This window comes from Thunnus maccoyii, chromosome 6, assembly GCF_910596095.1.
Source record: "Thunnus maccoyii chromosome 6, fThuMac1.1, whole genome shotgun sequence".
Classification (NCBI taxonomy): Eukaryota; Metazoa; Chordata; class Actinopteri; order Scombriformes; family Scombridae; genus Thunnus; species Thunnus maccoyii.
The window spans coordinates 7,077,532-7,094,854 of NC_056538.1; the positions used below are offsets into that span (position 1 = coordinate 7,077,532).

Sequence of the window (17,323 nt, forward strand, 5' to 3'; positions counted from 1 at the left end):
CACATGACAGCTTTATATGGTTTATATCCTTAGTGTAAGTATATCCTGCAGCGATGCCTCCCTGTGTGGATTAACACCTGAGTCATTGTTGACTGCCTCCATTTGGTCTGAGTTAGCCCGGCTTTAGCCCTGTTGCTATGATCATGCTCCAGCTGACAGCCATTAGGGTTGAAATGTACCGTACCTGCATAAGGGATGGGTGCATCTTTGTCCAGGGCCACCAGAGGAGGATCAAGCAGAACGATGTCAGTGTTTTCAGTGATCACCCCATGGTATGATGTCTCAATCCACGGCTTGTGTTTATTCACTGAGGAGATAGAGAGCAAAGAGTGAAATGTTAGTAAAATACTTCTGCTACAAGATGCAACAGAACTGTCTTCACATGCTGAGAAATACTGTACATCTTCCATTTCATTTCGCCTGAAATGTCTGCCAGACAAGAAAAAAAAAACTTAACCTTGACATGCACACATGTGCTCTGTGCTGCTGCAAGAATTCACACACATTTGTTTTTCTGTTCTTGGCAAAGCTCCTCCAGCCTCCATGTCTAGAAGACATCGTCATTTTACTAATCTCCTCTGCTACCTCTTTTCTGTGTTTTGTTCTTTTCTTCTTTCAAACATTCCCTGCAGGTTTCCAAGCACTGTGCCATGCTTGATCAATGACCACCACTGTGCTGCCAGCAGAGGACTGTATTCAAGGCCAAGTCAAAACAAAGTTCATGAGCTGAGGGCCTGATTAAGGGCCATAATTGAGTAACAGCCCCCTGGGCTGTGTGTGGAAATGTGCCGAGCCACTCGCCATTTGTTTATATCTTACTGTCAAAAGAAAAAGAGAGAGGGGGGCGAGAGGGGTCCGGAGAAGCAACTGGAATCCTCATGTCCTTCTGAGTCCCTTTTAGCTGGGCCAGAAAGCCACAAATTACATTTTGTCCTCTCACAATTCAAGTTGGTGGATTGAAAATGACACAATGCAAGCTTGTAATTTAAGGTCCCCTGAGAAAATTTGCTTCGGAAATATGTGGTTTAATGGGGAGCGAAGTCCATAAGCAATAATAACTCTCAATTCAGTGAAGGGAAACCATAGAAAGAGGACTTTCTAAGTGCTAATCAAGCAATCATTGTAACAGACCACTTCAGTTATGCATTGAATGCCAGTAAAAGCCATGTGGAAATGCTAAAATGTGTACTTTCCCATTGACCAAGACAGAAAAATGTTACCAGACATCATACTTTATATGTGAGTACTCAGAGAACATTGTTGCTGTTGTGAAAAAAAATGCAACTGCATTTTTTTAATGTGATTATCTGTTTTCACTGCACTTCATATTTGACTTAACAGCACTAAATCACCCTAAAATACACGAGAGCCAATCTCTTGACCTCCTCTTCTTTTCATATTTTTTTTTTCTAGAAATGTTAGAAGTTTGATTAGCAACAGCGACACACTCGAAGTATATAAAACATGCTTATAAATGTACTGTAAATACGATAAAGAGCCAAACTTGATTGATTTTTGATTTTTACAAGTTTTGTAATTATGTTTTTGAGGACTGTGGGAAGCAGCAAGAAGCTAGTGAGAACTGGAAAAAAAAACATGCTAACACTACAGTGATGCATATTCATGAGTGTCAGCCCAGAAAGCATCGCTAACGATTCGGCCCTGATACAGTAAGAGGAGATCATTTACAGGCGCAGATAGATGGGAAGACATTAGTCTATTAGGATGCGATAAATATGTATGAGTTTGCTACAACAGTAAGGGGTAAAATGATACTGGATTTCAACTTTAAATGCCAAACCATGTCATTTTAGAAATTAACAGCTTGCTGATGGTGCTGTGCAGGAATTTCAAGGGAAAACATGATTAGCTGCCAAAGCTAAAGCCAAGAGAGACAAGACTGTCAAAGAATGATCTTTTGGGAACATTTTGTTGTGAGACAGGTACAGAACAATTTGCACCCCGAAACTCGTTTCATATCTGGCTCTGGATATAAAACAACCAAACCTTTTAGCAGAACATTACCCACTGGAAGTGTGTTATCATGAAAAGAAAGATAGAAAGTGAGAAATTTGAAAGCAGATGAAAAAAGCTAATCTGCTGCTCCAACTCGGGACAAGTGCATAACCCCAATAAATGTGTAATACAGGGTATAACACTATTTGAGCACAATGCGTGACAGCTAATGAGGAGTCTGGAGAATTTAAAGGGCTTTGTATTCAGTCGTCTCACAGCTTAGGAGCCCTGTTGACCTTTAAATCCTTGATGCCACAGTTTGTGCCACTCACCGTGACTACTTAACACTGTGTCAGGCTGACCTAAGTGTTCCGTTATCAGCATTACCAAAATTTTCTATTGTGGGAGCACAAAGTGATCCAGCTGCCATGCTATGATACTGCGGTGAAAATGGAGGCTTTCACTTGTCGCAAAATACACAACACATCTACAGTGTAATGAAGGTGTTAAACAACCGAACATCACAATTAAGTCTGATGTCTGCACATTGGTGACCTTTATGATATTACCAATACACAAGATTGAATGCATCTTTCCATCAGTCAGAAGGGCCTGGTTGTGCTGCCGTTGTGGGGTTAACGACATCTCAAACCCTCGCCGCTCTCCGTGTGTGTGGGATGGAATGGTTTTTCACCAGGAGTGATGAGGGCATTAAAAGGAGCCTCCACCTCCAGTAATCTCCGCAGTGTCTTAATAGGGGTGCCACCTACATGTCAACCCCACCCCGCCAACCCACGGCCGCTGCTCATCTCATCACTAGTAAGACATACAACATTGACGCCATCTTAATAGAATGGAGTCCATGTATTGACAGCTTGAGACACGCAACTGAGTCATTATCATAAAATGGATGGACAAGCTCCTCTCTTCTTGCAAACAACGCAAGCTATCGAAGGTTGAGGAGGAGGGGCGAGGGGTGGAGAAATGAACGAGACAGACCATCAGTTCCTGACACTCCCGGGGGAAACATCGTAGCCGCTTACCACGATCGAAACCCCCCGGCTGCAAGCTCTAATGGCTTGACACTAAGTGATTAGCTACATACTCCTCCATGGCGACTTGAATCAAAACTAAACACAGTTAATCCTCTAATCAATAAGAAGGGAACATGACGCCAAACACGGCCAAATTTGTCTGCATCACAGTGCATGAAAAGTGGGATTTTCATCAGTAAGCAGCACTGTAAATTGCTGTGGAAGTGCAGGTTAACAAACAGGAATTTGTAGGCAGCACAAAAAACTACCAGGAACTGCCAGAAATTGACGTGGGGTTTCGATTGTTTGGCAGTTTTACAAGCCTGAAAAGCTTGGCAGTTGACCCCCCCAGCCTCTAGGTCTAGAGGAGGCTTTCACGTGTAAATAAATATGCTTTGAGATATACAAATGCAAATCAGGATAGTAGGGGAATTTTGACTCACCTTAGTACTGGTGCAGAGCGTGTCTCAAGCTGTCAATACATGGACTCCTTTTTCTAAAAGATACTAACTCCATGTTAAGAAGGTCTCTGGTATAAATGGATCAGGTTTAGTATAGTTATAGCCTATATGTAAGTAAATATGCTATGCACTGTAATAAATGATTCTGTGGTCATACATTTTGAAATAATGTATTAGGTAAATATATTCAGTATAATTGTGTCCTTGATTTTGTGCCAATTATTTAAGTAAATATAAAATAAAATCCACTTACTCTAGTTAAATAACACATAAGCACATCATAAATCATGTTTATGTAATTCCAAATAGAGAGAATATTGAGTGAATCCAACCTAATGTAATCAGGCAGTTTTTAATTGATGAGCACTTCCTGTCTAGGTATGTTTTTTTTTTTTTTTTATATGCAGCAGGCTATCATCTAGCCACAAGACATTTGAAGAGAAGCAGACGGCAAGTGCCCCTCTTCCTCCACGTTGCACATCTCGTAAATACTTTTATAGAGGACAAATCTAAATTTAGAAAACGGTGCTTGACGTTACAAAAGTTACATTAGTTAGCTGGTCAGGGCCCAGTTTCTGACTTTTCCCTCAGACTGGGTTCAGCTGCACAGGACTCTGTTGTCTAAATGGTCCTGTCGTTAAGTAGACTCCTGATTCGGGGCAACTGCGCTGTAAGGATGACACATGTACGGTGGGATATTCTACAGTACAATAAAAAAATAAGCGATCACAGGGAGACTCAGCTAGTCAAACTAATTAGGGGAGACATGTGTCCAGGCCTGTGTGTGTCACAGGGCTGCTGTATAGCTGTGTTTGCTAGCATGGGGCATTTAGTGACTTTATTCATATTGTCACATTAATACAGGATTGAAATTCTCCCTTTCTCTCCCTCTGTCCATGGAGAGGATGGCTGCTTTGAAAGCCAAAGTAAACTGCAGCACCAGTTTGGAGGAGATGAAGAGGTGAAGACAGGCACTCAATTGGGTGCAAAATTACATTAAGAATATATTTGGTGACAAGGTTTGCAGTGATTAAATGTGCCTACAAACTGCTTAAACTTGGATATATTTGTTCACAAAAGTGACTTGTCTTGTTATATTTTATAGGAAATGGTGCATCTTCACAACTCTGAAGCAAATTGCAGGCGCTATGAACCAGAGCAAGGGTAAGATTAAAAGAGTAGGCTACATCCATTCTGCTGTGTAAAATTAAATATATACGTTCTCTGATCTATTTACATTTTGTTTTCACAGACTGGGCTTGCAATGAGGCAGTCACGTCTTATTTGGTGGTAGCTCTAGATGCAAGTCCGGATTTGCACAGTGTGGATAATGATGTCATTCTATGTAAGTAACTTTTGCTATGATTTTGTTTTTTTCTACTTTTACTACAAATGTTTTACAGTGAATTAGCTAGGCTATTTCTGTTTTTTATTCATAACATACTCATTTAATTGTTTTCCAGCTGCCTGTGAGACCTTCCAGTGCTTGACATTAATTTTGTGAGGCACTTGTCCTTCGGACTAATAAATTTACCTTTCGTTTGTCCAGGCACAAAAGTCATTTGTCTGAGTAAAAATGACTATTATTTACTTTTTGCAGAATCAGAATTCAGACCAACAAACAGTTCAAAGTATCCAAACACTGTCAACATATAAATGATTAAATTTCATTAAAGCCACTACTTCCCTGTTAATGAGCTTTTCATTTGTTCCTGAATTGCGAAGCGCTTTGTAAAGTCTGTTTCAATATGAGCTCTATAGATTAATCATTGATCATCCTTCTAACATTTAATAATGATGATTGACAGTGTTTTCCCTAGGATTTGGGGGTTGGTAGACCCCCTGAAACTACTAGTTTTGTCATAGGGTGGGCACATCATGGAGACGTGGTGTTGACAGTGATGTCATAGATGTGCACAGTAAGGTGGTTGTCCATATGGGTGGATTTCTCTACACTGAGCTGAAACAAGTGCACAAAAATTAGGAACATAAATATTAACAATATTTATTTACCTATTTTTTTAAATATTAACAATATTTGAATAAAAGTAGGCCTTACGATGATCATGATGATGATAGATGGACCAACTAGTCTCTATCTTAAAAACAAATCTCTATTCTAACACTGTCTTTATAGTCCTCAATATATATTAATGTTTGTAATATAACAAAATAACAAAACTGACTAATGGGGGATTCATTTGCTCAAACTTAAATCCAATTCAAGACAACAGTTTGACTTATAGATGGATCAGTCAGATGAATGTTGAATCAGCATTTTGTGTTTCCTGATAACAGCTTAAGATCAGAATCAGTTCTGATCTTCTGATCTGACTCTCACCTTGACCCACCCTCCGCAAAATCTCATTATTTCAGCTTGCATTCATGAAAACCACATTTCATTGACAATTAAATAAGAAACAAGCATCCAAATGCTCCCAATCTGCTTGGACCTCGATGCTGTTTGCGGCTATATTTATTATTATTATTGTAAGCAGTAGGCGATTTGAGGGGGAATGCCATCCACCTTATTAGCAAAATGACCAGAATGCATCCCCCTTTTTAACCTTCTACCCCCCCTCTCCATCCCCTAGTGGCAGAGGGAGTGCAAGGGCAGAGGGGTTGTTTAGTTGAATATGTTAGTCTAGTCTACCTGACTCATTGATCTTTTATGACTGAGGTTTGTGCAAGTTAGAATCTATGGCTCTGACCATGACTCTGAAATATCAGTAGGCTAACTGTGCTGTGTATTAATAAATCCATGGCGCTGTCCGTGGTGCTGAAGTAGAAGACAGATTTGTAACTGCGCCTTTCTCTCTCAGTTTCACCCTCCTCTTGGTTTTTGTCTTAGATCTATAATATTCTCTAAACTATATACTATAAATACTCAATTCTATACTATATTGTAGCCTATATACTCTATAGAGTTGTGTCACCTTCATGATCAAAGTGAAAAGTAGCAACATGTAGTCGCAGAAGAGAAAGAGGATCATAGAGACACGCTACTGCCTGTAGTATTCCTATTTCTATGATCATTCAGTAGCATCTGTGCTGCTGAAAATACACCCCCATACCAAGCCACCTCTGTAACAGAGTATTTTAGGGGAGACATGACTATAGATATAGTTTTACTATGGATGTTTGGTGTAACCTGGGATTGGAGCTGACCGCACTGCTCAGCTGCCACAGTTACATAATTTGAGGTAAAGTTTATACCATCAAAACTATGGTGTGTTTTTGAAAAATAAGCATTTTTAAAATGCTCAATGTCCACATCCAGTTAAAGAATAGACCAACACAAAATCTGTATTTAGCCTTATAGCAGTTCTATTTAATTGAAATTATAATTGCAATTATAATATCAAGAATTAGGCTAGGCCTATATGAAAATCCTGCAGTCCTAGGGTTAGTGTTAACCCTAACCCTCCCATTGGACCTTCCCCCCTGTTAAAAATGATCAAATCACCTACGGATTGTAAGGGGGTGAGGATCTTTACCCAAGCCTTTATTATAATGGCCCTATTGGTGACCAATAGCAATAGATCTTCCAACCAATCACAAGTGATTTTTTTCATCGCTCTCCGAGAAACTCCCCTGATTGAATAAAGGTTTTAAAAAAGCCCCTGTTCACACCTGACATTAACATGTGTCTCCACATGCGTCTCCAACTATCCAGCAACGTTTAGCTTCTGAAATATTTTTTTTAGACAGACAAACGAAAAACAAGTTAGTTTCTGGTTTTGTTTTAATTTCTATTCTAACTGTCGATTTGAGGAGGCATTGCGTTTACACTAAAAGACTGTGGCCACATGCAGCCCAGACCACCTCCAAATGTGGTCTAAGTGATCGGATCTCAACCTGTGCATCTTGGGTGCGTTTACACCTGTATTTAGAGCTGTCCACTTGTGATCGGATCACCCAAGATGCATGTTAATGCCAGGTATAAACGGGGCCGAAGTCTGTGGTTTCATCCGATGCTTGAATATCTGAGTGAGGCAAGTTCTAGCCGGGCCAGGTTTCACTGCTATTCAGATGCTAATTATAGTCATTCACACCTGCACTCCACCGCTCTGCCCTCCACCTCCCTCCTCTTCCTCCCCTTGCTGCCAGTGATTCGATCCAATTTATAGCACAGGCGAATGCGGAATTCACAGGCTGTAAACAGCCGTTAACTGCCAGGATTTAGTAAGGTTTGCAGGCGTTCACGAGGCCGAAAATCTGGTTTATCATGCACTTTAATTTCACTCTCCTAGTAGAGTCAGAAAGAAGCATTTCCAGGAGTTGCTCTATTTGCTGAAAGTCTTCTAGTTTTGTGTGGTAACGACTCACCACAATGAGAAGATTTGTCCTCACGACAGTTTGATTGAACTGCGTAGTGCTCATCTACGGCACAGCCTTCAGGCTTCCAACAGCCTCTAATAGGATGTGTGCTTAAAAAAAAAAAAAAAAAAATCAGGAAACACACATGTGAGAAAAAAGGCATGAGCTGCACTCCAAGTGACCCCAATTTTTAAAAGCAAACACCTTCATTGGCTACTAAAAGCACTCAGTAAATGGCACGCGATAACCTCTGTTTGTGAATGGAGGGAGGTCAATTTTCCAGCATCTTATAAAATCTTGTGGCTGCTTGGCAGAATACAACTAACTGAGATGCAAGGGCTTTTTACATCTTAAGGACAGTGCAGGGATCAAACACACCATTCTGTGTTCCATCTGTTAACAAGCGGAGGAAACTGCTCATACGAGATTCTTGTGTTTGCTTATTTAGACCTGAGCTGGGATTCAAATACCATGACCTTTTTCCACTGTGTCACACAGAGGAAAAGCAGTGGGGTGAATTCTGTTAACTTGCTTCAAGGCAGGCTAGCCGAAAATTCTTCTACTTTATATAAATTCTCTCAGAAAGATTGTAACTTCATTTTAACCTTTAACTTAACTTTTCTTCATTTTGCGTTTAATGAAAAGCAACTGAATCTTTTATTGCCTTCAGCTGTTGTATATTTTCTGCTCTTGGTGTATTAAATATGTAGCAACTATATTAATAAAATGTATTACTAGTACATTTCAATAATAAGCACTTCCTTTTAATTTTGTCTTTTCACAAATGAGTGGAGTTAAAGGCCACTGAACAATTTTTGTTCCTCAAATCAATTTAATTACAGGGGTTGAGGGATACACTTATCAAACCTGTACAGGCTAATATAATCAGGTTGTGTGACAGCTGAAAGGTGAACGCTGGAGCTCGGCTGCCCTTTACTGCTGGCTGCTGGTCAGCAGGACTATCTCCCTCCGCCATTTCACTGCCAATTAAGCAGGGAGTCGTGGATTTGACTTGAGGCTCTGAGCATGGCAGAGGCGCTATAACGGCTGATTAATCTCTGACCAGGCGATGGTGTGCCTCCGTAACTGTGCTGCCGGGTGCCACCTCTTAACGGGCGGGTGCTGCAATCTGAACAGGCCCCGGAGGGACAAGGGAGGAAGAGAAACAGTTGTAATTAAAAAGAAATCTGTAGGAAATTAAACTCTGATTGATAAGGTCAACAAACGGGGCTGTGATGAATACATCAGCATAATGAAAAGTACACGTAGCAGAGACAGTTAGCCATTACTACGACCAACAGGCAATTACAGCTACACGGCAATCTGGGAGCTCATGCCAGCTTGGAGAGGCTCGGAGATGTCCATCAACGGGTCACTGCGAATCACCGAGAAACATCCCTGCTCTACGAACGCCAAGGGACGTGTCTCAGTTCTCTTTTTTCTTTCCTCTCAACCACTCCATCGTCGTAGATCTGTGTATACTTTGAACCTTGGAGATCTTTGCAAACTTTAATCTTCTCTCCACTCGGTGCGCTGGCTTCGTACTTCACAGAGCAAGCTGACAGGAACCATCTGCCAGGAGAGGACTTTATTAAATATAAAAGCTTTCTAAGTAGATTTCTCGTCAAGATACATTGAGTCTTCAAGTTCCTAACATTGACTTTGACATGAGATCAGTTAGACTAAAGGGTAACACATGAAGACTGCAAGCTAATAAACTGACATGACACCATGCATGAAATTTTTATTTTTACTGCTAATTTATAAAATATACAAGCTGAATCTATACAGCCTCATGGTTATTAAAGAGTTGCTCCAGTGATTTAGCATTGAACTTCCGTAGAGACGGGGTGACTTAACATGTCAAGTTTCAAAAACACTGAATTCTACAATTCCCATAATCCAACTCACTCCCTCCGTGCCTGCTAATTACCCACATCGTTAAAATCCCATGCCTCCAGTTTGTAATGCAGGCTTTTTGTAAAAAAAAAAAAAAAAAAAAAAAAAAAATCAAATTCTCAAGCCAAATCTAATATTACCATGATGACATCATCTGGTGATTTTCTCAGACTTTGGAAAGTTCCTTTAAAATCCACAGAAGACATTATACAATTGTTATTAATTATTATTAAGTACTATCCCCTCTTTACAAGTGCACTGACCTCATTATGAATTTTTTTTAGATAATTTCTTCTGTTTAATAGAAATAATTTTCTCAAAAAAGGTCTTTACTAAAAGAATATGTCACATGATTGACAGACTGCTGGGGAGACTGGGAAGGGGAATGGAATAGTTGTTGGCAGACTGCATGATTCTGTACTGCTGACAATTTTTCCCACAACTTGTTTGACTATTTTCTTTTGACTCCATGGAAACAAAGACTATGCAGAAAAACCTGTATCTTTACAGTATAGCCACAAGCAGTAGCTATCAACTTAATTCCCATTTATTTCACTAAACTACGATCTTGAAAGCAGATGAGAAGTGAATCTGAGCTTAGTTTTCCATCGCACCAGTGTTTGCAATGTTAAATACAACTAGGGAACAAAAGCAAAGATTAAACTACAACAGCTGCCAGGCTCAACAAATAAATACGATAAAGAATTTTTGTGCCTGGGTAGAATACAAGCGAGTTCATTTCTCAGTCAGAGCATACGGCGAAGGGAAACTGTGGTACTTCCAAAACATCTGGGTCACACCGAGGCCGCCCCTACACGGTCCCTCTCAGGCAGCGACACCCTGACCTCTGCTGTGCTCGATACAGAACTCCCTCTGCTGTCCTCTCATCTCTCAACAGTGTTTGGAGGACATGAAATGGAAACTAAATTCCACACATCCGCCCCATCTAAGAAAAACCTCATGCCCTCCAGGATGTAATTGAAAATCATGAGTTGGCCTGAAAATAATTCACCTGTTGCACCCCTGTTTGGCCTTTTGTGGCTGTTGTATGTTTGGATTTAGTTTCTTGAGATTATCTTTTTGTAGCCCTGGGCACGCTGAGATAAAGTAGAATCACATGGTGCTTTTTGGGTTCCATTGGGAGTGGAATAACCTAACAATTCAGAGGCTGCCCTGCAATACCCCCGGAGTGTGTGTCTGTGTGTGTGTGTGTAAATGTGTAGGTGTGTAAAACGTATAGAAACCTGTGCACGTCTGTCTATGTGTGTGCTGCTTTTGTGGCCCACGGCAGGTTGTGCATTCTGGCCATGATCCTGGCATCCTTGGTGCTTGGTGTGTGTGTGTGTGTGTGTGTGTGTGTGTGTGTGGTATTTCTCATCAGGGTGGTGGGGGAGATTCAGCGGCCGGCTGGAGAGCAGAGCAGTGTTTCAGCAGGACTCCACAATGTCTGAGCCAAACAAATCTAAAGCTACGAGTGCAGACGCTGCCCTGCGAAACCGCCCAGCGAGCGCTCTGACCGGGGTAAACAAAACACACAAACATTCAAGCTCAAAGGTTCACAGAAAAGCAGAAGCATTCGTAAGGGTGCATTTATAGCTCTGCACTACACAGACAGAAAGAAAACACTGAGAGGAGGCAAGTGCTGACACACATGTCAGAGTCCTGCTTTATTTGCGCCTCAGTGAACAATGGCGTTTTTGTTTGTTTTTGACATTTCTCTCCCTTCTACTCCTTAACATTGTCCCTGCAGTCAAATGATAGAGCCCACAGGTCAGGCTTTCCATCTCCCTTAGCTGAAGAGCAACCTCCCTCACCTCCCCTCTTTATGGAGTCAGAACACACGAGCAAAGAGAAGCTGGAGATAGAGCGGAGAATGGAAAAGCGCTATACAAATTGTCTGAATTTGCCTCTGAGCCGTAAGTGACTGTGCAATGGTGTTACTGTATGTGTTGCACTACTTTCAGATGGGGACTTATTAACCTGCAGAGATAGGAAAAAGGCTGACTGCACAGTCACTCTGCTGCTCTGCCCCCCCCCCAAGCTCCTGGGGAAGTGCGAGAAAAACAAAGAGAGGGAAATGTAGGACTGTTATGCATTAAGGTACATAGCAACAACAAAAAAAAACAAACTAAAAACTAAAAGCATCCATCCAAATGACCAAGAGTGGATGTATAGGAGCTGAAAATGCACTTTTGGTGCCATTACCCCCAGCTATCATGACCCCTCTTTATCAAATGGCTTCAGAGTGACAAATGTTCCCTCTGTGAGTCATTTGAGAGCCATTATCCTGGTCCATTATTGTATGTGCAATTTGAGATGTGGCATTTACAGCTTTCTGCTTTTGCTCACGCACAGATGCACTCGGAGCATGTCAAGAGATACACCTACACAGAAAAGTGTCGACAGAGGTCAGGAGTCACATCATATATTCTGAACATCGAATGCATCTAGGATAATGATGTGAAAGCTATTCAGAGTACATTACCCAGTGACGACTATGATGGTACATTTACCTCAAGATCACAACATGTGGAGTTATTGAGTACGCCACATCCCCTCTTCTTTCAGGACAAGGTTATTTCATGACCTTGACAATTTAGCAACTACAATTATTACAAATATCATGTTTCCATTCAGATACTGTGCAAGTTTTAAGTGAATTAAGGTTTGTTTGTTTGAATAAAACATGAATCAGCGCTAGTTTCCATGTGGGATGGGTACCGAGGACCAGTCTTAAAGTAGTGCCGGTTCCTGATTGGTCAGAACTGTAGTACCAATAAGCTCCAGCAGCATTTTGTTTGGCTATGGTTATTTAAACTTCATTAATTTGTTTGATTAATGTTCATTTTTGTTTGCCTTCTGTTGAATACATTTTTTCCCTGCATCTAGCAGTCCACTGATGATGCACTAATTAATGTTGGTTTTCATTTATATTATCTGGACTGTAACATAGCTAACACTATGTGAATAGCAGTTGTGTGTAACAGGGGAAAAGGTGGCAAACTAATGGGACAATATGACGTATGTAGTGTTTTGGATTTTCTGAGCAAAGCGACTTGATTCTCCACCGGCCCTGCAGCCAGTCCACTCTCCCCAGCTCAAGCTGGCAAATGACTTCATGGTCAGATTAACTTGACACATCAACCTCAAGTCATGGCAGCACTTGGATGAAACAACTCCACAGTTACTAACTATAGAACACACCACCATTTTAAACACACATTCACTTTAGCTTGGCTGGCTGTGTGATCAACATTAACTCTCTACTCTTTAATGTATGACATACATTTTCAAAGGCTTTCTTTACATCTGATGTGTTACCTGTTTAGAAGCATCACTGTTGATAACAAGTGAGCCTGTGTGTGGAGGATGTTTTCCCTGTACCTACCAGCTATCAGACAGCCAGTCACGTCTAGATTTCACACACTAAATAAATCAACAACAACCATAAACTAACTTTAGTTCTCTCTCCTTCCCAATAAACAACAATGAACAGCAGGCCATTATCACGTTGTAATTTTTATAAAATAAATAGATAAAAGGGCACTGATAGGCGCTGACAGGACATTTTACAAACTACTGGTATCGGTAGAACTTGGCTCCAATCGTGGCCGATGGCTACGTAGCCTGCGGGGACATACATCACGAGTTTGTATGCAGGCTACATACACAAAGTCAGTAATCACCATTATAAGAGTCAGGCGAAGTGCCTAAGTGTTTTTTCACAGAACGTACGCCGAATGAAAAGAAAAAATCTATGCTGAGAGCTCTCTACCACATTTTGTTGCTCTCTTAGTTTCACTGAGGGTGGGGCTCACACACACACACACACACACACACACACACACACACACACACACACACAGAGTGAACAGCAGAGCACAGAGGCTTCAGCGGACAAAGTGAAATGAATCAGGCGAAGTGAGGATGACTCAAAGATTATTCGAGTTGACAACAACTACGCTCGTTACTGTCAGTACAATAAAACCTTTGTGAGTTAAAAGCCAATAAGTAATTTATCAAAACACCTGTTCGACAAGCATAAACATGTATTTCCATCTGCTCTGTCCGCAGTCTCCCGGTATGTTTTATAGGACCACAGCACGCTTGTTACGCTAATAGCAAATTGTTACGAACAAGCTAAAATGAAAGCTGTTTGTATGTAACCTAACTGTTTATCTTATCTGCTGGTTGAGATGGCAACACCCCCCCCCCCTCTTCCCAAAGCAGCCCCTCCCTCTCAACCAGCAGCAGAGGGAGGAGGACAGGATGAATGACTGGCAGTGGATGATGTCTCTATTCTTTATTCTTTCTAAACTTCACTCAGTATTTTGATGTCACAAATATTATTTATTTTACTGACATTTTAGATTTATTACTTTGAGTTTGAGTTTGATGTTCAGTGATCCAGATTTATTTATTTACTTAGGTATTTATTACTTTGAGTTTGATGTTCAGTTCCAGATTATTTATTTATTTAGGTATTTTTTACTTTAATTTTTTCGCACATGGGGGGGGATGGAGGAGGGATATCGGCCTATCGGCTACTGGCTTTTTCCTGCTCCAAACTATCGTTATTATATCGGCCTTTTAAAATCCACTATCAGTCGACCTCTAGTTATAACCTTTTGCTTTGCTGGCTTGTCCGCCTCAGCCACGCATAAAAAAAGCTTTTTGTAAGATTTTGATTCCTTTTTTGAAATTTCTGGTGTTTCCACTAATGCTTTTTATGCACACACTGAAAACACGGATCGAAACAGGTAGTTGGGAACACACCTATAGAGTGAATTTAAGATGTAGAACATTTTTTCTATAGAATATAAAACACAGGCCTAGGCCATAGTAAAACACTCCTGCAGATTTAAACCACTTCTGCATTCCTTTGTGAGAAAAAGAGACAAGTTTTCAGGTCTTTTTGATCCCCGCAGAATTTTGTTCTGGCCAGTTTATGTGGCGCCTCGGGCCGGCTGTGAAACAGGGGGGTTGAAAACACACTGAGCAAATAAAAGTATCCGCTGTGTAATCCTTTTAGAATGGCTGAGCTTTTGAAGCGAAGGCCACGGTCTTATGGAACACGAGGTGCACTATGCACAGTAATCTGGTTAAAGAAATGTATGTGTGTGGTTTCATGTGTGTGTGTGTGTGTGATGTCAGGAAGCACTGGCATACAGACGCAACACTTCACACCTACACAGCATGACCTTGGGAACAATTTGTCCTTGTATCTGTTATTATATAGCTTTAGTTGACTTGATGCATCTTTTTTTCTTTCTTTTTTTCTACTGATCCTTACTTTTTAAAACTTTCAATCTTTTGTCCATACTAGAGATGTCAACGATTAACTGTTAATCGATGTCAATGGTTAACGGTTAACCGTTTACCGAGAATATTTTTGACCGGTCTATAGGTTAATTTGCATACTAGGGTCGGGTACTGAACTCGTTACTTCATGTTATTCACATCAGATCTATCGGTGGCAAATTTTGATACCTTGCACGACAGAGTGAGCGTAGCCCCGAAATAAGTTTTAAAAACACACGTTTACCAAGTGAAGCGTCTCACACTGAGGCTGCGACACTGACAGGAGCACCATCCTGCAGATATAAAGAGACGCAACAGATCCATTTTACCAACCTGCATGGCGGCTAGCAGCTAGTTAGCATGGCTAGTATCGTTAGCATAGCCATAGACTGTATAAAAAGAAGGTGTAGCTGCGGTGTGTTTATGGTGTCAGTGTGCTCTGAAAGACCTCACAGCGTGGATCTAAAGTCACTGACGGGCTGTTAGCCTAGCATGCTAATCCTATGATCTATCTTTAATAAAAGCATAGGTGTAACTTTGTTATTAGGCCATCACCTCGTTGGTGTGTTGAATGACTGAGACCATGTAATCTAATCAGTGTGGTAGAGGGCAAGATATTGAAAATGCTAATTAGATACCTCAAGCCCGAGTACGTTATGCCATCGAGAGCTACTGTGACTAAACACTTTGAAGTGAAGAGGGATGAGCTGAAAGTCAAGCCAATCAGGACAGACAAGCTACTTCTGACCAACTACTGCTGGACAGCTCTTACAGACAAAAGCTACATGATGACATTTCTTAAAAATTAACCAGTTAGTTACTGGTTAATGGGTGTTGGTCTACCGAAAGTAAAATGAACCGAAACCGACATCCCTATACCATATCCTTTCATCACTCAAACACATCCAATCAAAAGTTCACTTATCTAGCCGGTTGTTCTTTTCATTTTAACTGCCTCTATTCCACAGACTCATGCTTCGTTTCTGTCACACACACACACACACACACACACATTTAGTTCTCCGCAGCACTTAGTCCCTGGTGCTCTTGAGTGTGTTCTTGATTCCTCCTGGCAGTCTACTCCATTTTGCCTCTCTCTATCTTTCTCATATCACTCTAAAAATCGAAGGCAAGTGGGCAAGGAGATGTGATGAGAGGAGGAGAGTATCCCTACTGGGAGTCTCTTTGGACCCCCACACATACATGAACACATACACACACACACACACACGCACACACACACACGACATACATACAAATAGCTCATCTCACCTCTTCCTGGAGGGCTGGAGGGAAGAGAAGAGAGAGTGGGTGCAAACTGAAACTTGTCATTGCTCCTGGTCTCTGAATGCCACACATTTCCCAAAATAGGGAGTTGAGAGGAGAGCAGACAAAGACAGAAAGTGAGGAGGACTTTGAGGTTACAGTTGCAGGAGGAAATAAGCTCAAATATGATGGTGGGATTTGTTGGACACACACACACACACACACACACACACACACACACACACACAGAGGGTGTCAATCTGTGCTGCTAAACATATCACATCGTTACCTTTGGCAACAGTGGCGTATGTGAAAGGCAGAGAGCAACTTCTGAGGAGACTGTTGGTCACCTGTTGAGAGATGAGGACATGGACACAAAACTATTCCACGTCTCCCTGGGAGATCATTGAATAACATCTTTTTCTGTGTGTCAGACTGTTATAAACTGCATTTTTGAAAGTATTGAAATGTATTGAACTGGTTTGAAGTGGTGGTTGTGATAACTATAAATGATGAATATGTGATTTTTTTCATGTGAAATAATTCAAATAAACTTGGCTAAAGAAGCTTAGTGTGAAGGATGATTTAAAGTCTACTAAACCACAAGACATATCATTTTAAAAAACTACTTTTATTTCTAAAAGATAGCTTTTCACACCTGAGGAAGGAGACTTTTAAATGTAATATTCTTTCAATGTATTCTCATGTTTAATAGGACTAAGCATTTCTTCAGCAGACTGATGCAAACCTGGCGTTATGGGCGGACCCAGGGGGGAGCGGGAAGTTTAAAAGTGGCTAGCTGAGGTTAGCATGAGTTTGAGTGTTTTTTTGTTTTTGGACACTGGTGCTTCCTTTTATTGTGGACACTTAGACTTTATGGCACTTGAATTTATTAGGTAAAGGGCTCACTTTCATCTGTTAGTGTGTGAGTGTGTGTGTGTGTATGCGTGCAATTTGGTGATGCAATTTCTGTATTGTATTTCTGCAGTATATGTATGCCTCACTATGGCCTATAATGATTATATGATCAGATGATTATGACTTTTATTTGGTGCCGAAACAGTCATAAAATAAAAATGCAGTTGT

The 17,323-nt window shown here is 40.9% G+C and overlaps 1 protein-coding gene across 2 annotated transcripts in view; it reads right to left on the bottom strand.

Moving 5' to 3' along the window:
- LOC121898483 (calsyntenin-2-like) overlaps positions 1-17,323 on the bottom strand; it is a 206,710-nt gene that overhangs the window by 142,609 nt on the left and 46,778 nt on the right. For both annotated transcript variants that reach the window (XM_042413577.1, XM_042413578.1), the window contains exon 2: positions 185-307. In XM_042413577.1, coding sequence (XP_042269511.1) covers positions 185-307 — 123 coding nt within the window. The remainder of the gene's footprint in view (positions 1-184; positions 308-17,323) is intronic.